This window comes from Equus caballus, chromosome 2 (genome assembly GCF_041296265.1).
Source record: "Equus caballus isolate H_3958 breed thoroughbred chromosome 2, TB-T2T, whole genome shotgun sequence".
Lineage (NCBI taxonomy): Eukaryota > Metazoa > Chordata > Mammalia > Perissodactyla > Equidae > Equus > Equus caballus.
Window position 1 is genome coordinate 33499372 of NC_091685.1, and position 20517 is coordinate 33519888.

The window sequence follows — 20517 nt, forward strand, 5'->3', positions numbered from 1 at the left end:
CTATGAACTTTCTCTCTTTTTTGAACAATAATGTTAAGGTCAGTTTCTGTTGTGAGAACAAAACAGAGAATTAAAATTACCCAGATCATCTGGGCATTGAAAACAATAAAAAATGACTATCATGGGGCTGGCCTGGTGGCGCAGTGGTTAAGTGCCCATGTTCCCCTTCGGCGGCCCAGGGTTCACCAGTTCGGATCCTGGGTGCGGACATGGGCATGGATGTTAGCTCAGGGCCAGTCTTCCTCAAAAAAAAAAAGACTATCATTTCACTGGATAAAATCCAGATGAAATAATTTTTACTCCTGTTTTTCATATAAATTATTGCTCTTTTCATTTTGAAAATACATTAGAAGAGAGGAAAGTACATCCTGCTTCTCCTGAAATTTTAAAAAATAATATATTTTTGTTGTAAAATTTCAAACAATGGAGAAATGTATAAAGAAGAAGATTAAAAATTACTCTTCAATTTTGAAAGTGTTTAGGTTGAGAACTACATAATATCAAACATCTCAGCAGTATCAGAAAATAGTTTAAATTGAACAAAATAATAGAAATAAAAAATAATTTCGAGTGCTTAAATCTTCTTTTCCTGTTCTTTAGACAAATTGTTTTAATATTATACTCTCGAGAGGGAGTATAGTGAATTGTCATGGATGCTCTTCTCTAAGGAAATTAATGTGCATTCATTCATTGCTTAGAAATAACAATCTTTCCTGCACAACAGTTTTGCCCCCTAAAACTGATGGCTAACTTTCACCCCTTGTAGATTTGCTCCGGATGTTTTTTGATTGCCTGTATGACGAGGAAGTGATCTCCGAGGATGCCTTCTACAAATGGGAAAGCAGCAAGGACCCCGCAGAGCAGAATGGGAAGGGTGTGGCCCTGAAATCTGTCACAGCATTCTTCACCTGGCTGCGGGAAGCTGAAGAGGAGTCTGAGGATAACTAAAACTTCAAATACACAAAACGAAACAAAAGAAACAATTTAAGTATTTTTTTAAAAAGTTTCACGTCTTCGCCAATCACAGTGCAGCAAGGCCAATTCTCGCAGAAACCCCCACGTGTGCACGAGTGGGAGAGGGGAAAGAGAAAAAAAGGTGATCATGGAGGAAAAAGGTACTGGAAAAAAGTAAACTTCAAACCTGAGGGCGGGAGCACTAAAACCAAAATACATGTATTATTTATAGAAAATATTTTCTGTTTTAATCTTTTCTTTTTAAACGAGGACTCATACTTTAAAGAAAAAAACATCTGTTTAGAAAAAAAGTTGAGAACTTTTAATTTATTTTAAGGACTGCAAATGCCAGTGTAATTTTTTAATTTGCAGTTTCTGTAAACAACTTGTATAATAGAAAAGCAGAGAAATAAATTTCCCTCCCCTTCAGATGCACCTCACGTTTGTTTTAAAGCATAGTAGTTAGTCCAGATTTAAGAAGGTTAGGGGTGAACAAGGTAAGAAAGATTTTTTTTTTTTGGCATCAAATCTTTCTGCCTGCCTCTCAGCTTGCTTCAGAAAATAAAAAAATCACAATAGTAATCAAAACATACATAACCTTGGAACAGAAGGAAATGCTGTGGACCAGAGAACTCCAAGAATTGTTTAAAAAAAAAGTGCTACCCTGGGAAAAGTACTCTTAATACTTTTGAAATCTTTAGAGCAACTTTAAGGCTTGTAAATACATAGAACAAATATTTAAAAAAACAAAAAGAAATTGACTCAATACTATTTCTTTTCACTTTCAAAATATAAAGAACAAAATAAAGACAAACATTGCAAGTTTAAAAGAAAGTAAAGTGACTTCTCCTTTTGGCAGCTTCTGCATGTGCGCCCATTACTGGGAGGTGCTGTCTGGCTATTTGTTGTCTAGTCCAAATCGCTCCTGAAGAGAGAGAGTGAGTGAGTGAGTGAGTGAGTGTGTGTGTGTGTGTGTGTGTGTGTCTACAGGTGGAAAAGGCAAGCTCCTTGGTGGGTAAGGAGGCACTTGTGCTTGGGTGGGAGAGCCCCTCTGAAAGTCCAGAGGAAGCTTCTTTCCAACACCAACTAGAAATGCATTCCGGGTGGGAGTGAACCTAAGGGCAATTTTTTAAATAATAAGTGTTCACTGGATGCATTAGGACTAGGGACACTAATTCACTTTGAGACTACCACTACCATTGATTTTAAAATCATCAATACCCTCCAATGCTTAAGAAACCCAAAGATATCTTCTAAAGAATGAAAGAAAACAAGGTGAAATTACGCTTTTAAAAAACTGGGCGTGGAGTTTAAAACCAAACCATTACCATGTGTGAAAATGACATTGTTCCCCAACTTCAACTTCACTTAAGCCATTTTGGTAAGTATAAAACCAGCTGTGGTTTGGGCCTCAGTTCCTCCTACAGATACTGGAGTGCTGTGCTTTGTTTTGTTTTGTTTTTTCTTTTATGAAGTTACAGTCTCTACAGATGGTTTTCCATTTCAGTTGTTTGTAGGCCATCACCCTACAAAATGTATTTATGAAGAAAGCCAGGCTGCTCCTAAATAAACAGTCTTTGTATTTGTACCTGGATAACCAAAGAGTTCTTCTGGCTTCCATCTCTGAAGAAATGTCCACATTAAGAGACTTGGCAAGACTTGTGAAGCACAAGAACAATATTTTCCATAGCAGTAAAAAGTTATTCTTCAGAGTCTAGTTGAATGGAATACAGAATCCTACTCCATGAACCCACAGAGCCCATTCCGCAGTGCTGGAAAGCTCTTCTCAAAGAACTTAAGTCCTGCAAGTGTTGTGACAGGCATTTGACAGCATCTGTCATAAAAGATGGGGCCTGAAAAGCTGTTTTGGGGTCTGGCTGCAGGCTCTGCCTGGGATCCCTTACTTGGAAGAAGCAGCATGATTCTATAATATACTGATTTTTAACAGCTGCTAGAAAGAAAGTGCAGAGGATTCAGCTCTAGGAATCTCCTGAGTGATGCAGGTTTTTAGATGTTGGCAGCACTCAAAGGGGGCAAAGGGTGGGGCGTTTGGGGAAAACAGAGGGGTGGCTGCCTCTTGGAAATCAGTGGCTGCTGTTTGCAGAGGTCTGGCCAGGAAGGAGTTTCAGGTAGTAGAGATGGCCTATTCATCAGTATTTTAGATGTGGACAAGTATAAGGAATGGGGAAAAGAGAAGAATATTTTTGAAAAAAATTCAAGGGTTGAAAAAAGCTTCAGATATAAACATCTGTAGTACAATAACAGAAATAATGTTTGAAATCCTACATATAACGTGAAGTATGCTAAAGAGCCTACAAAGTAACCTTTGGATATCTAGTTGCCTTGTACACAATGTTTGATAGGATTAGAAGGATCACCTGATGGCAAAGTATGAGCAAAGTGGGATAATTGATCCCTACTAATATCAACTGACCTGCAAAACATTGTCATGATTCTTACCCTCTTCATAGTCTTCTTACTAGAAAGTGGGGTTTGGTTGTTTTTGGTTTAAAGTGGCAGAGGACATGGCCAGCACTGACATGCCTACACTCCTTCAAGCTGTTGTAAAAGCTCTTTCACCCATTTGAAATTTGGGAACAAATATTTACTGAGCAATTACTCTGTACTAAATGCAGGGAACATAAGAGTGAACAAAATGGTTTCTGCGCTCTTGGAGCTCATATTCCTCATGAAAAAGATGGCTAGAGATTCACATGCTGCATCAGCATCCTATCCCACTGAGAAATGCCTGCCCATCATTACCCTGGCAGATCTTTGATTTGGTTTTTCTTATTTTTGTATTTCAAAATGCATTCTAGATTTTTTGCAACAGTTAAATCCGAAGACAGTTATATCTTTTCTAGGACCACTCTCCAAACAAATGATCATTCTGGGGTTTTTGACTTATCTTTTGTTTCAGATGGCTCCATTCAAGTCAAAAGAATTCCAAGGTAGAAAAAATAGTCTTAGACTATTGGATCTAATTGTGTTTTCATTACTCGTTTTGTTCTTTAAAAAAAAAATAATGTGTAGGAATCCAGTTTTTCCATTTTGACCATGCCATTGTCGCTTATACACTCCTCTGTTCCCCATTCTTTAGAGAGGAACATTTTGCGTTGCTTTCTTTTTGTTTGCATTGCTTTTTTCTTATTGAGATACAATTCACATACTACAAACTTCATCCTTTTAGAGTGTACAATTCAGTGCTTTTTAGTATATTCACAGTTGCCCAACCATCAATACTATCTAATTTCAGAACATTTTCATCATGCCAAAAAGAAACCCCATACCCTTGAGCTGTCCCTTCTCATTCTCCACTCTCCTCAGCCCCTGGGAACCACTAATCTACTATTTGTTTCTATGAATTTGCCTGTTGTCGACATTTCATGTAAATGAAATCATTTGTTGCGTTTGCTTTTTGTTTTTGTTTCCAGTCCAACATTTAGCGAATGATCAAACCTCAGAGGTGTTTGCAAGAACAGGGACCTGACAGCAGGGGTTAGATCCTGATTTTTCCCTGTCTTCAATTTCTTTTTGTTCTTTAAGTGTCACATCTTTTGATATAACTTGGCAGTGTGTGTACAGCCATCAGCTAATTCTGAACAATAATTGTTTTACAATTGTTAACCAATTAATTACCTCCAAACAATGCTGAGAATTTCCTTTTGTCACCCTGTGGACTTGATGTGTATGACCTGGGGTGCCCCATATCTAGCACTGGCAACTAGGGTCTGGGCATTTTGACCTCTCATTTATTGCTACTTGAGTTGGGATTGAAATTCCTACATGAATTAGAGGCTATTACAGTGTAACCTAGAAAAGTTAAGATGTAGTTTGACTTGGAGTCTAAGGTTTTATTTGTCCTCTTCATTGAGGCACATTTGGACATAGTGACTATTAATTAAATAGCTTGAGGCTGCTTGCTAGTCTTGAGAGTAAAATTGCTCAGTAAGGAATAAAAATGCCTTGAGACAGAAGCTCTACCACTGGTTAGCCCCAGTTCATTAGTCTTACAGAAGATCACCTTTCCTGTTCAGCAAGGTTGAACTACTAGTTTTCATATCCTCTAGTAGTTTAGAGAGAGATACACTATGTGCTCTCTAGCTTCTTCAGATATCACATATATCCCTCAGGGGGAGAAATGATAGTCTGTTAGTGTTGGGACTACCAAAAAGAGAGAGAGACATCATTTTATATTACCAAATTATGAAGTGATTTACATATCAAAGAAATACACTACAGAAAATCACGTCCCAAGTTTTTTTAATAAATGCTTTATTTTGAAATAATTTTAGACTTAAAGAAAATTTTCAAATTTAATAGAGTTCCCTATACCTCTCACCCAGTTCTCCCTATTATTATTAAAATCTTACATTACCATAGGACATTTGTCAAAACTAAGAAACCAACACTGGTACGTTGCTATTAACTAACCCCCAGACTTTATTTGGGTTTTACTAATGTCCTTTTTCTAGTCCAGGATGCTGTCCAGGATACCACATTGCATTTAGCCGTCATGTATCCTTAGTGTTCCCTTGCCTTTGACAGTTTTTTAATCTTTCCTTGTTTGTGATGACTTTGACAGTTTTGAGGAGTACTGGTCAGGTATTTTGTAGAATGTCTCTCAATTTGGGCTGTGTGGTGTTTTTCTCATGATTAGACTAGGGTTATGGGTTTGGGGTAAAAATACTATATAAGTGAATTGCCCTTCTCGTCCCATCATATCGGGGCATACATAATACCCACATGACATCACTGGTGATGTTTAACCCTGACTACATGGTTAAGGTGGTATTTACCAGGTGTCCATTCTAAAGTTACTTTACTTTTCCCGCTTTCTTACTCTAGTCTATTTGGAAGCTAGTCACCAAGTCCAGCCCACATAAGGGGAGGGAGGTGGGAGTAGGAGAGAACTGAGCTCCACTTCCTTCTTGGAGTGAGGAGTATCTACTTAAATTATTTGTAATTCTCCTACAAGGAAGATTTGTCTTCTTTTATTTGTTTCTTTATTCAGTCCTGTATGATATATATTTACGTCAATACAGATTCATGTATATTTATTTTATACTTAAAATCCAGTACCACATTATTTTGTTGCTCAGACTGTTCCAGTTTGGGCCATTGGGAGCTCTTTCAAGTTGGCTCATGTGTCCCTTTGACGTTCCCTCATCTTTTTGTTTTAGAGCACTTACTTTGCAACAGTACCAGATTCCACAGGCATATCTTGTATTTTCCCTGCCCTAGCCCTAGAATCAGCCATTTCTTCAAGGAACCCTGGGTTCTTACAGGAGAAGGGTATTTAGAAACCAAGATCTGGGCACTGGGTGAGCTCATTACTACTGGAGTGTCTCTGCTTTTAGGTCTGCCAGCATTTTAAACTCCTATTAGTGAAGGTGAAATCTTGCCAGGTGAGTAAGACACTATGACTTTTAGAAATATTGCTTTGCTTTTTATATGATAACTCTGGTACCCAAAAGACTCAACCTTTATAGATACTCCAGTCATGCTTTTGCTTATCCTACATAGCAAGAAAAAGAGACTGGAACTATTTCTCTCTCTCTTTCCTATGATGATGATTTAACTTTCTCTGAGCAATATTCATGAAGTCCACTAAGGTACCGTACAGTACAGTATTAAAATGTTACCTGGGTGACTAACTCAGTTAACTAATAGCAGTGGAAATTGTTAAATACCAGAAGTGAACTGGCAATGGAAGTACTGCACATGAAAACTTGTGAGAATCAGCCAAAGTAATACTTTGAGGGAAATGTAAAGTCTTAAATGCATTTATGTAGGAAACATGAAAGAATTAAAATAAACAAATTAGGCCAACAGGAACCAACTGGAGAAAAAAAATTACTGGATGGCTATGAAGGCAGAAGTTTTATGCTGTAGTGGAAAAGAGGTCTTGACTGGAGTTGGCAGACCTGTGTTGTAATGCTGATGCTACTGTTCACTTGTCATTTGACCATTCTCATTTGTATGGGCCTCCCTGTCCTCTCTAAAAAGGGTTCACTTGGGCCAACCATACAAGCATGTCCAAAATCACTTTAAATACCGCTTACCAAGCTTAACAAAGAAGGAAGTCTTGGTGATAATGGGATATTAAACTTTTCAAAGAAGTAAGAAGATCAAGATTTTCTGGAATTTTCAAAACAAACTAACATCCAGCAGTTGAACTTATACTACCAGTGATTTCCTTTCTGGCTCTTCTGACATATTTACCTCTTGAAAAATATACATCCTCTGGCCTGAAGTCCTAGGAAACTATCTTTGCCAAAGCTCAAATATCTGTTACCCTGATTTTCCTAGAACACAGAATGATGGTGCTTGGCATCGCTACGTTAGAATCACCTAGAGAGTTTTTAAAAATACAAATTCTGGGACCCTCGCCCAGACCAGTTATTTCAGAATCTCTGGGGATGAGAGCTGGGGATTTTTTTTTAAGTTCTCTAGGTAATCCTAATAAGAGCCAGGGTTGAGACCACTGTGGAATGGTGAAAATAACCCAATTTACCTAACAGTTGAGAGAACAGTTTCTATTTTCAGATATTTAAAAAATAGATTTTAATTACAAGGTGTTGGACACACAAATATGGATTACAAATGGCCCATGTTTTGAAAATACAGTGTTGTGAGAGCATATAATTGGGACCGTGTGTAAACTGAGGGATTAGGGAATGCTTCCCCGAGTAAGAAAATTTTAAACTGAGTAAAGAATTAAATAGTTAAGGGAGTGGGTTCAAGTAGAAGGGATCATGAGTACAGAGGCTCGTGGTGGGGAGGGCATGATGTATTTGAAGAATGAAGAAAGAGTGGCTGAGTATGGTGAGAGTTGATTCTCACATGCAAAAGTGGAATTTAAACAGGTCCTATGACAAATTAATCCAGACAAACTTTTTCTGGACAAATGGGTGAAAATAACTTTTTGTAAGATGCTTTATACTCTCAATTTAGTAGAATTCACTAGAGACCAACTGTAGTTCATACTTTTTAAAAATAAGTTATCACTTAGCAAGAGGAATGGCAGTACTTTAATCTTTTCCAGTCCCCAAAGTTAGCCACACGGTTAGTGGACTGGAATAACTTCAGGCTCTCTGGAGTGAGCGAGCAGTTTACATATGAGATGAGCGTCATTTTGGGCCCCAGACCAGCAGCGTCAGTGTCACCTGTGAGCTTATTAGAACTGCAGATTCACGGACCCCAGCCTACTAAGTCAGAACCTGAAGGAATAGGAGGAGTCCCAGAACTTGCAACAAGCTCTTCAGGAGATTCTCAGGCACTTTGAAGTTTGAGAACCATGGCCTAGGAGTTCTTCACATCCCTGCCACCATTTACAAAGCGCTCTGCCAAAAGCTAACTTAAAAACAAGTACTGTTTTAAAATGTTTAGGCTTTTATTTTCTCGTCTATAATACAAAAACAATGTCTTTCCTACATCACACTATCAAGGAGATAATACATGTTAGAAACTTCACAAGCTGTAATTGGCCGTGCATTGCAGGGTGTCATGTAATTCGGTCTTCACACTATGATATACATAAGGTAGTACTGCTTCCTTTCAACAGGTAGGGAACTAAGTGCCACAGAAGGCATGTAACTAGCAAGTGTCAGAACTGAGACTTGCACTTGGTTTTCTAGGAGGCACTGATTTTATTCCACACTGGGGAAAATGGAATAGTGGATATACTTTGGAGCACTGGAATTGGAAAAATAGGGGTTTTAGTATAACCCTGCATGGGTTGCTTAAACCTCAGTTTCCTCATCTATAAAATAAGGATAAACACATAGGGTGGTGGTGAGGACTAATTAAGGGAGATCTGATAAAGCACCTAGCATTTTGTCCAGAATTCCTGGTGCACATCCTGCCTGTGCCAATATTCTCCACATTCTACAACCTTAGTCATATTCAGCCCCATAGAATTAAACACCACTATCTTCACAACTATATGAGATCATAGTTTGCCTATCCACATTTCTTTACAATTCTTAGTATAGTTCAAATTTCTTTTATTCTGTTTTCCCTGTCATTCACTGTGAAGTCTCATACTTATTCTTTGACTGCTGACAGACCTGAGGAGTAGAAGCTTTTAGCTTCCACTTTTGCTAGCATTCATTAAGGCATTGCAAAATCCTTTTTTGCACAAGGATGTTTAGTGTCGTTTGCAAGTTACACATTGCCCTACTTGGAAAGAAAGAAAAAATTGACCAGTTTTTGCCACAAAACCGTAATGAACTCCTAAAAATACAGCTACTTAAAAATGCATTTTCTGACACATCAAGCTCTGGCCTTGTTCCTAACGTAGGACATGCTAACTACTTTGGGTTAAGAGACAGCTGGGGCCGGCCCCGTGGCCTAGTGGTTAAGTTCGCGCGCTCCGCTGCAGTGGCCCAGGGTTTCGCTGGTTCTGATCCTGGGCGTGGACATAGCACTGCTCGTCAGGCCACATTGAGGCGGCGTCCCATATGCCACAACTAGAAGGACCTGCAACTAAGATATACAACTATGTACCGGGGGGGATTTGGGGAGATAAAGCAGGAGAAAAAAAAAAAAAAGCTGTACCAAACAAACTTGCCAGTTGGTTGGACTAAATTTCAGTTTTTTCTTAAGTATCATAGTGTCAAACAAATAGAAAAGAGACACAAATTTATGTTAAATTTGAACATCATCTAGGGCCTTTTTAGTCAAAATATTTTATCTGTTAGGAAGAGCAGGAGCATCACTGATAAATCAAAATGTGAATTTAAAAGTTTGAACTCACAATCTTGAGTCTTGATATGTGTGGTTCTCAAGAACTATGCTATTCTCTCTAAACTTTGGGTTGAAACTTTATAGCATTGCTGCAAGTATCTTAAAAATACTCAAAGTAACGTTTTCTGGTTTTGCCTTTTTAAAGATTCCATTTCCTCATCAGCATGCAGTTTCCCTTTGTTTTATAAAAGGAAAGGCTCCTTTCCATCACCATCTTCTTGGAATTTCATTTTTTTAAAAACAAATGGATCCAATTTCATAATTCTGATTTTTAAAATTATCTTGTTTCCAAACATAGATTTTGACTCATGTTTTCCTTTCAATTACTAGGTTTTGAGGAAAAATCTTTCCCTTTAAACTTTCTCAAACTTCCACATAACCACAAATAAAAGATGTTTTACAGTGACCAACTCATTTTACTGAGATTTTCCTGGTTTAAAAACTGAAAGTCCAGCCTCCCACTAATTCTCAACCTTCCCACACTAGGTAATCCAGGAGAGTTGGTCACCCTAGGTGTCATTGATCTGACTCTCACTTAGCCTGCAGGCATCTTACTGCAAATAAGATTTGCCCATGGGGCTGGCCCAGTGGTGCAGTGGTTAAGTGTGCACGTTCGGCTTTGGTGGCCTGGGGTTCACAGGTTCGGATCCCGGGTGCGGACATGGCACCGCTCATCAAGCCATGCTGTGGCAGCCATCCCACATATAAAGTAGAGGAAGATGGGCACGGATGTTAGCTCAGGGCTAGTCTTCCTCAGCAAAAAGGAGGAAGATTGGCAGATGTTAGCTCAGGGTGGATCGTCCTTATAAAAAAAAAAAAAGAAAAAAAAAAAGATTTGACCATAAGCCACAAAGTAGGAGTGGAGGGAGAAGCATACTACTATTGGCAAATTTGCTTCATATTACACAGTCAAAACAAAAATGGATATGTTTTGCTTTTTAGTAAATCTGGCAAATAGAACGTCTTTAGTCTGTCTAAAACACAGTTGTCTTGCCTCTGGTGTTTAAAAAGGGCAAAAGACAGTTCAACATGTAAAATTCCCAGTACCTGACATGAAAACAGGCTTGAAAGCAAATCCTGTTGTTTTCCCTAGAGATGGCAGGACTGAGCACCTTAATTACCTAGGTTCTAAATTCTATTACCCACTGAAAGACACCTGTGATAACATTCCCAAATATTTTAATTCCCTTAAGGACTGAATTGTAACTCCATCCAATATGTCAGATGCTTCGAACTAAAGGACAACTGTTGTTTAAACCTCTTCTCCTCAGAATGATAGTAAACTCTTGGCACTAACATTTTTGAGACCCCCCTCAAGTAGATAAAAATGTCGACTCCAATTGAACACCAAAAGGCTAATGACATCTAGGACAGAGGCAAAATTAATGGATTGCAACCAGCATTTTAAAAATAATTAGAATAGAACATATGAGGGTAAATATTATTTTGTAAAATGTACTTGGTTTTTATATACTAGTCCACAATCTTTTATCCAAAACCAATGGGACTAGACATGTTTCACATTCAGAATTTTTCAGTTTAGAAAAAGTTTTACAGTTCGACGACTGCTGGGCTGAATGGAGTTAAAATTATTGCCACTAGTGAGTAGAAGAAAATGCAGCGTTGGCAGAAGAGGATCCAGGATGTTGTTCATCTAAACCCGGGTCTTGGCCTCAGGTACGAGAGAAAACCATTAAGGGAGTGGTGGTGGAGGAGTAATATGAAATCTTTTCATCAGCCTCCATTTTTTGCCTAATAGTGTAATTTGTTAATTCTCTTACCATCTCTTTACAAGCTGCAGCTAAATTGAGAGCCATTTCCGTTCTCTCTGGCTGGAAACCAGAAAAGTCAAGTGACCCCCAACCCTGCCAGGACCATACATTCTTAAGGGATCCAAGCCCTGGCTTGGCTTTCTGTTACTTCTGCATGAAATCACAATCTCTCAGCCTTGATTTGTGGGAAGAATAAAGATCAACCTTGCTAGGAACAGAAAATTTCTCTCCCCACCAGGCAATCAAGAATTATTCTTCAAACCTCCCCTTGTTAACACAAGGTGGAATATGAGTAAAATAGGTAGATGTATCTTTCAGTGCTCAACCCCATGACTGCAAAGTCATAGCTCTGGTCTGGAACATTCTTGGAATCTGCAGTTGCTTCAACTTCCTCTATTTTTATGCCTTAATCTCTAAAGTCATATATTTTGCTTTTCTATACAAAACAAGACCTTTTAGCCTAACAGACTTAAGTATCACACAGCTTTAAATTTGAGGAATAGCAAAAAACAATCTATTGCATTGATAACAGTCTGGAACGTCTGTGAAGCTTGCTGTATGCTAAAGTTTCAACAGGGACTTGGCTTCTGAAAAAGCGTTTTGTTGAAAACTAGAGATGATGCAGTTGCATTGTGGGGAATTCTTAACACTTGGTTTTCTAGTTCACAAAACCCTACATTTCCCCATGTTTCTGGGACTCTCAAGTCACTCCTGTTACCTGGGCAGAATTGTGAAATCATCGCAGACTGCAGCACATTTACTCTTTTTCTCTCTCCCAGAAGCTCCTCTGCTAGGCGGACACCCAGAGTTCTTACTTTTCTGATCCCTGATTGTTGAAGGGAAAGCTTTAGATTCTGAAGTTTGGTTAAAACAATGAATTGTATGTTAGCTCTCCTTGGTGTTAGCACTTTAAAAGTGCTATAGAAGAGAGTGAGGCTTAAACCAAAGGAATTTCTGAAAGATGGAACTTCAGGGACTTTGATATCAGTGTGAGAGGTTTCTTCGAGCAAGGGGTCTTACTGGTACTCTGATGGTAACTTTCATACACTCCGTAAGAGCTGACGTGCTCCTTAACTTGCCAAGGTGTATGTTCCCTCCAGTGCCGTAGGTCAAACAGCCTAATGGCTTAAGTAAAGTGTACAAAAATGATGTAACTCTGTTTAACAAACAAAATTGAATAATATTTTTCCTAGTGTAGCCAAATGAGATAAACGATAAAACCATACCCCGACGAAGACTGAACTGAGAGGTAGCTAAGCGTAAAACTCAAAACTGACCGTTACCTTTAGCAGAGGCAAAATGCCCCCACCAACAGACACATGCAATACAAATTTCAAATTCCTCTGTAAGTAGAAAACTTACAGCTTCAGACTTCAGCAAGTGGTAGCTTTTAGCACGTGGTTGTGTGTGTGCGCGTGCCCACTCTCGAGGAAGAATTTTGTTTCAGGGTTTTCTCTTGGGTGTACATGTTATAAACCACAGAATAAGTTGTGTGGTGGTGGTTTGGGAGTTTTTTAAGCAAAATCTGTGTAGGAGGAGAAATCTAGTTTGCTCTTACCTGGGTCAGCTTCTTGCATAAGAGGGGGCTAAAGACATTTTAGGGGAAAAAAAGAAAGGTAGGATGTTTTAAGCATATGAATACTTAAAAATGAAATAGGGTTTTTTAAAGAGGGAAACGTGATAGAAATGTTAAGAACAAAAGGAGTGAGGAGGAAGAAATGGCAAAAAATGACCAAAACCCCTTGTGAACAGGTTGAATATGACACCAGACTGCCAGGGAATTGGTAATGCGATCAGGACATGAGCGATAACGCTCATCTCATAAGGAATTTTTGGTGGTGGTGGTGAAATTTTTATACAGCTGACTTTGGAATTGATGGAGTCGATGGCTATGGCTAGGAAAGCTGGTGAGACAGTTAAAATGCTAATGGCAGAGCTGAGGACTGGGCTAGCAAGTGCATAAATAGTTTCATAATTAATCGTTAGAATGATTGGCACATGCATTTGAGCATTGGTCACACTGCTGTGAGCCTCAGGGCAATTCTAATGTTTACCGTTTCCATATATTCATTACCCGCACTCTCTCTAGCTCTACAAAACACCTGCTACTTTAAATACATCGAATTTTTCCAACCTGGCTTTGAAAAGTTACGCTTTTCAATAGTTTGTAAATTGCATAAGTATGTGGATACCAACGTAGTATGACAATTCAAAGGGAATTCCCTCTTTTCTTTTCTAATCCCAGGATTTTATTTTGAGAACCCTCCCTGCCTATGCGGATTACGGAGCTAGGGAAGACCGTTGCACAGATTAGAAAAGTAACTTTTCCAGTTCCCTCTCTGAGTCACTATTCTGCCCTGTACTGTCTGGATACTTAATAGGAACGAATGTGAGGTACTGAATTTTCCGCTATGTGGTTTTTCAATCCTTCCACGGTCCTCAAAGAAGGGTAGTTTGTTCTTGCGCTGTCGCTGAACTGAGAAGCGGGAAGCGCCAGCCCTTTTAAAGGCAGACGGATCGCCAAAGCACTTAAGACCCCGGATAAGACCAGGTACTGAACTAGACAGTAGAGAAACGGCACGGAGTGAAAGGAGCGCCCTTCCGAGGAGACCGAGACCGCACCGCCCAGGCCACCGGGCGCCCCCAGGCCAGCGCCCGGTGAAGAGCGCGGGCGCACAGACCCCGCCCGGACGTGCTCCGCGCCGCAGCACCCTCTCGCGGCCCCGCGCGCCCGGCCGGGGAGGCTCCGCGCGCTCCCTCCGCTCCCGCGGGCTGGGGGCGCGGCCGGCGCGGGGGCGGGGCCGGCGCGGGGGCGCGCGCTCGGGGCCGCGGGCAGGGGGGCGGGGCGGCAGAGCTCGGCGGCTGGGCCTGGAGGACAGCGGCGGCGGAGGCGACGAGCGGCGGCGGGAGCGGCGCCCAGAGGCCGTGCGGGACGCGGGCGCCAGGAAGGGGGGAGCGCAGAGGTAACGCAGGACGGAACGAGCGCGCGGGGAGTGGGCGCGGGTCCACTGGACCCCGGAGGCGCCTGGTGGAGGCCGCTCGCCCGGGGCGCCGACGCCGCTCCCCGAGAGGAGGGGGCGGGGCGCTCGGGTCCCCGGAGGTGGTGCCTTTTGTCCGCCTTCCCCGGCCGCTCCGCCCCTCCCATCCCCTCCCCCCTGCGACCTAGCCCCCTGCCCCTGTTGTTGACGCCTCCTCCGGGGCCCTGTGGCGCGCGCGCTCCCGCCCTTGTTTTGTTTGGACGGGGGGAGGTGGGGGAGCTCTTCCCTGGTCGAGGGCCCTGCGCGCCAGCGCGCCTGCGCCCGCGTCCCCCCGCCGCGCTCCGATTGGCTGAGGGCTTGCGCATGCTCCCGAGGCCGTCGGTGGGCCCCGCCGCCGCCCCCGGCCCCCCTCCCCCCACTCCCTCAGCGGTTTTCCGAGCCGGTTCGAAAGATGCCGGCGGCGGTGACTGGCTGCGGCGGGCCCGCCCCCCGGGCTCTCCGCCCCCGCCGCCGCCATTACGGAGCTCCCAGTGGTGAGTGCGCGGAGCGCCGGTGCTCCGGGGCCGCCGCCGCTTGTGTCGCGCGGGCGCTGCCGGGTGGCGGCGTCGGCCGGGACCGCGTGCCTGCGCGGCGTGAGCCCTGAGCTGTCAGCCGCGCGGAGCCCGCCCGCGGGTCGGGTGTCTGTCCGCCGCCGCCGGGCCCGGTTCTCGCCCGCTGCCTTCCTCTCGGCTCCGCTGCTGCTCGCGCGCCGCCGCGGCCGCTCCCCGCCGCTTTGTGTGCCGTGCCTGCTCCCGTCCTCCGGCGCGGGCCCGGCCCTCCTCGTCCCGTCCCTTCTTGCTAGAGCCTGTGGCTCGCGCGGCGGCCGCGGCCCGGGCGGACTTGCGCGCGGGAGCGTTTGTGGCGATGGAGGCGGGCGTGGTGAGGTGAGCGCTGCGGCCCTGAGCCGGCTGGACCGCTGTCTGCGGCCGAGGACGAGTCCCTGTGGTTTGCGCGGAGGACTGGACAAGGTGATCGGGCCGCTCCCTCCGCGTGGTCCCTCGGTGTGTCCCGCTTCCTGACTATCTGCTGCCGTGGGAAGTGCGGGTGGGATCAGAAGTGCGTTCGGGAATCCGCTTGGGACTTGATGAGCCCGCTGTCCTCAGTGTGGAGTCAGGCGGGACTCGCTTTATTTTGGAATGTACTTCAGTTTTGTTTAATCTGGCGTAAGCATAAAACTATTATGAGCTTTAAAATTTTTTATTGCTCCTTTCAAAAGTTTAGTGTAACGTGTTTGAAAGTAGGAGCCGCATTTTAAAGGGCTTTTTTGGCTTCGTTTTCAGGCTGGGACGATTGAGGGCGGGAAGTTGGTGGGGGGCGGTATCCTGAACTCTTCGGATGCGGGTGAAAGTCCCAACTGTGGAGCCAATTGGATTGTGGTTATCTTGTGAGGAGGGACCAGTTAGTGCCCAAAGGCGCTAAGTAAGTACACGCTGATTTACTGAAATGTGTAAGTGAAAAAAAAAAAGTGAGCAGCGGCCAAATTACAGGCGTGCTTTTTGTGACGTTACCCATTAAGTCTAAACGTGGTGAAAGACTTTAGATTGGGAACAATTTGTTGTCAGTGCATACATAGCTAATGACATTATAATGTATAATGTACTGCATACATTTTATAGTAAAATATGAAATAATAATACTTTCCCTAAAATGCGTATTTTCAAGGCTGTCAGTAAACTGAAATACATTGTTTATCCTGCTTATTTTTCTTTTGCTTTCTCTTAATGTAGAGAAAGTAAATTAAAACTCTGAAATTCTGGACTTTCTGCTTTTACAACCTTTTCTTTACTGCCTGCATTAAAGCTATTTAGCATTTCCCTTGACAAAAGCCGATCTTTGTATTGTTAATCTAACATTAAATTAAAGAGACAGAAAGACTTGTCACCGCAAGAGGACCACATAAACCAAAGGTAAACACAGATTGGTTTTGGCACTTGTAAGAACCCAGATGGAAAACTTACTCAGTACGTTTCATCTGTTCATTTTTTTATTTAACAAATATTTGTCGCGCACTTATTCTGTGTCTGGTAGGTTGTTAGGCACCAGGTTTCCAGCCGTGAACCAGCTAGATAAGCTCTCTGCCAGGGAACAAGCTGGGCAGCCTCAAAGTCTGATCATTCAGAAGTGCAGCAACAAAAGTTAAATTAGTAGGTACATGGTGATGTTGAGGCGGTATGAATTAACCGTCCATATTCAGACGTCCCCGATTTAGGATTTTTCAACTTTATGATGGTGAGTTCCAGCATGGGAGTTCAATCTGTTGTTGAATTGCACAATTCTGGGATGAGATCAGCTCTGGACCTCAAAGATTTACTGAAAGAGGACTGTGTCTACTTTGTAATGTCTACTTTTTCTTTTCTTTTCTTTTTTTTTTTTTTACTTTTGAAATAAACACACACTTAATCATCTTGTGAAATGACAGTGTGTGTGTAAAGGTTTCTACTGCTTTAAAAAAATCTTTGATAACTTGATTTTGCTCAGCCTCTTAGTGCATAAACCTTGTGATGGGTTTATTGAGACATGAGCTCATTGTAAGTTGAGGAAGATCTTAGTCTTGTTAGCTTTGTAATAACAGTGAACTTATTAAATAACTCGTTAACCAACCTATTATAAAGAAAGTATTATAGGCTGAAGCTTCAAGTTCCATGACCTTTACTAAGGAAGTTCAGAACTGGGGCAAACATTTCTAAATATTTATCCCAAATAACTTTGGGTTTTATTTTTTAAGTGTTCGTCACATATACTGGGTATAGAAATAAGTACTATCAGATGTCATTGTTCATTCAGCTTTTTTTCCCCAGTATTTATCCAGCCCCCACCATGTGTTGGGTACTGTTCTAGGTGCTGGGAATACAGTAATGCGTTAAAGTCCCAGCCCTGGTAGTGCTTACATTCCATTGGGAGAGACACATAATAAACAAGTAAACAGACATATATTGAATTGCGGGTGGTGTTAAATGCTATAAAGAAACCTAAAGAAGAATAAGAGGGATAGGAGGGCTTTCTGAGGGTGTAACATTGAGCAGAAACCTGATTGAAGTGTCTAGGAAAAGAGTGTTCCAGCTTAAGAGAACAGCAAGTGCAAACGCTCTGAGGCAGGGATGAGCGGAGCGCAGTCCAAGGGCCTAAAGGAGGTCTGTGTGTTTGCAGTTAGGAGACTAGAGTGATGGGTAGGGTAGTAGGAGGTGAGATTAGTGAAATAAGGGGGCTGGTAGTTGTGAGGTTTTCAGCAGGAGAATAGAGATTTTTTTGATGTTTTTTTGGTGGATGCAGCCAGGAAGATTGGCAAACCACCTTACTTCTCACACTGCTTTTCTGTGCTTATTTCTAGGTTGGAATAACCTGGGCATACTTCCAGCTTAATTTAATTATCATTCTTGTCTTTAGGTAAAGGATGTGTGATGTGTTTATAGACCACATACCTGTTGTTGCCCTGATTTTAGTCCATTTTATCACTTAGGCATTAAGAGTAGCTTGCTGTACCCCCCTCCCTTTTTTAATCTATTTGATTTGATTTTGAGTAATTAGTGAATATAGAGTTGACTGGAAAGGTTTTGACACTTTCTTCAGTATTTTGTTTACAGGGAAAATAGTTTTTAAAGATACCCAGTGAACAGAGACTCTTGAAGGTTTTGTTGACTTCACAGTAGCATTTTCAACCCATATAGTGTTATCATGGGTTAGGAAGGAGGAATTCATTAGCAGTATCACTTTGCCAAGAATAACCTGATTGTCGTGTTTTATTTTCCTGTAGTGTTCACGTGTAAAAATATCAGCAAAATTTGTTTAGTTTTTTCTATTATCAAGGAAAGTATATTACGATGTAAGTGCTAGTTGGATTAATGAGTAGGTTTATATATTGAAATTGTTCTAAGATAGACTTGGAGGTTTCACCAACCTAAATAATGCCCTTAAACTCAACTTGGCCCCCTTTCGCAGATCAAAAAACAACCATTTTTATTTTTGTATTTTTTAGTTACTTGAAGTGAATTGCTATATGGACATTTTAAGTAGTTTTTGTAACAGTTGATATTTTTTAAGTATTCGTGGATATTCCTATTTTAGTCTTGATAGTAAGTTTTAGTGTATCATACTATCTTGGATTCTTTCAGCTTCCTTTCTTTGCAGCCGATTAACAATTCGGAAGTCTGGCATTGCTCTTGGTGTCCCCATAAAAAGATTTTCCCTATAAATATGAAAGCATTCTCTATGTTTGGCTTTTTGGATTTATCCCAGTTGTTGTAGCTTGGGACTATTACTGGACAAATCAAAAACTCTTACATTCCAAAACAGGGTTGGAACTTAAAGTAGAAGTTGACTAGTCTGCCATTCCCCAACTCTTTGTTAATGTTCGTAAGCACAGAGATCTAAACATTTAACTGATCATTTTTTTATATTGAGGGATTTTTATTATAAAATGTCACTGAGTCCCAGATGAGACTGGGAGAGGGGGCAAGGAGTGTTGATGATGAGGTAAATTTGAGTGACTACGTGGGTTTTATCTTTGAATAATTTTGTTCTTCTGTGCTAGTTTAGCTTATATTAAAAATATGACAAGGTCTTAGAAACATGTTTCTGTTCTAGATGATGGTCTAAGTTTGCTTCTCTGGATCTGGAGCCTCTTAGAATGTCGTCTTCTTCAGCAGTATTTTTGCCCTTGTATTACTTCTCTAATGGAGATGTAGTTAAGATTACAGGTAGTTTTCCTGACCGCTTTGAGTACAGTAACAGCAAAACCTTTTCTCTTTAGTTAACTGATCTTTGAGTAAACATTTGACTAAAGTGTTCTTTAGTCTCCTTATTCTATCTGATGTTAGTTTCCTTCAAAGCTTTCTTGTCCTTGTTGCCTTTGTTCATGTGGAAGGTGCAACAGCTGCTGTGGCTTGCGCATTTGTCTTAGTCGCTGCTTTACGTAGTCTGTATTTTGATAGTGATTTTATCTTTCTGTATGATAACTGCCCAAGTCATCTGTCACTTAACTATAAATTTCATAGTTAAATATTTTTTCCCTTTGGATGTATATTAAATTTAGACATTTTAGTTTAGTTTTGTTTCTGTTAATCTTCACACCAGGTCTTTTCTGTGCTTTAGGTTGACTCTTCACCACACTGAAACCATTAGGAAAAATCCTTGTGGTTAACAGCAGAGGCTTCAGAGTGTAACCTGTACTCGGGCCTAGAAATTATTTTAAATGGCGACTGATACATCTCAAGGTGAACTCGTCCGTCCTAAGGCACTCCCACTTATAGTAGGAGCTCAGCTGATCCACGCGGACAAGTTAGGTGAGGTAGGGGCTGACACATTCTTGAAGCTCACTCTCGGATCAGTCCCTGACTTCAGGCCCTGCTGGGTTCTTCTTGGTACATGTTCCTTCCCCTGCTTTGGGGAGTCTGGGCTGTGAATCTGAAAAAATCAAATAGATACAAATTTCTTTTTATCGTCCCTTTCCCCTCGAGTTCCTGAGAAAACCTCCAACCTTCTGAATTTATTCCAAATCAGATATAGTTGTTTCCATTTGAAATTCTAGCTAAAATAAAATATTTTGAGAAATACTTCTTAAAAATCATATTTCACTTTAAAAAAATTTGTTGAAAGTAATTTGCATCAGATCCTGGACTCGACTTGAAGAATTCTCCTACATCTTCTGACACCCACTTAGGCCCCTTGAGAAAGAAAAGAGAGTTTTTTTATGCATGTGTGATTATGGCCATCTCTTTTCTTAGAAGGTAGAAGATAGCACCATGCCGATTCGTCGAGCTGTGAATTCTACCCGGGAAACTCCTCCCAAAAGCAAGGTTGCTGAAGGGGAGGAAGAAAAGCCAGGTAAAGTAAAGCAGTGGACAACTTAAAAAGGCAAAAGTTTCTACTCCCCTTTGGAGAGTCCCATAAATTCCCTTGAACTTAATTGTTCTTTTTTCATGGCTAAGTATTTTGGGGGAACATTTAAAGAGAGAAGTGGTACCTGTTGGTATGTCATTTCCAGACATGTGGGCAAAGTAAGAATTTCGCCTCGTCTGTAAAGATTT

The 20517-nt window shown here is 41.5% G+C and overlaps 2 protein-coding genes across 89 annotated transcripts in view; both read left to right on the plus strand.

Annotated features, from left to right (window-relative positions):
• Positions 1-1788, plus strand: part of EIF4G3 (eukaryotic translation initiation factor 4 gamma 3) — a 318192-nt gene extending 316404 nt beyond the window's left edge. For 48 of the 49 annotated variants that reach the window (XM_070246686.1, XM_070246729.1, XM_070246689.1 and 45 more), the window contains one exon: positions 767-1788. In XM_070246686.1, the coding sequence (XP_070102787.1) occupies positions 767-948 (182 nt within the window). In that variant the 3' untranslated portion in view covers positions 949-1788. The remainder of the gene's footprint in view (positions 1-766) is intronic. The other variant, NM_001081762.2, reaches the window with a different exon arrangement.
• Positions 1789-14299: 12511 nt separating this feature from the next.
• HP1BP3 (heterochromatin protein 1 binding protein 3) overlaps positions 14300-20517 on the plus strand; it is a 34409-nt gene continuing 28191 nt past the window's right edge. For 2 of the 40 annotated variants that reach the window (XR_011436528.1, XM_023635573.2), the window contains exons 1-3: positions 14300-14440; positions 19583-19778; positions 20215-20314. Coding sequence is in view for 35 of the 40 variants with exons in the window: in XM_023635573.2 (XP_023491341.1) it covers positions 19683-19778; positions 20215-20314 (196 nt within the window). In the remaining 5 variants the exon portion in view is untranslated. Of the gene's footprint in view, positions 15496-15773; positions 16402-17822; positions 17879-19075; positions 19189-19582; positions 19779-20214; positions 20315-20517 lie in introns of those variants that run through there. The other 38 variants (XR_011436529.1, XM_023635577.2, XR_011436530.1 and 35 more) reach the window with 35 other exon arrangements.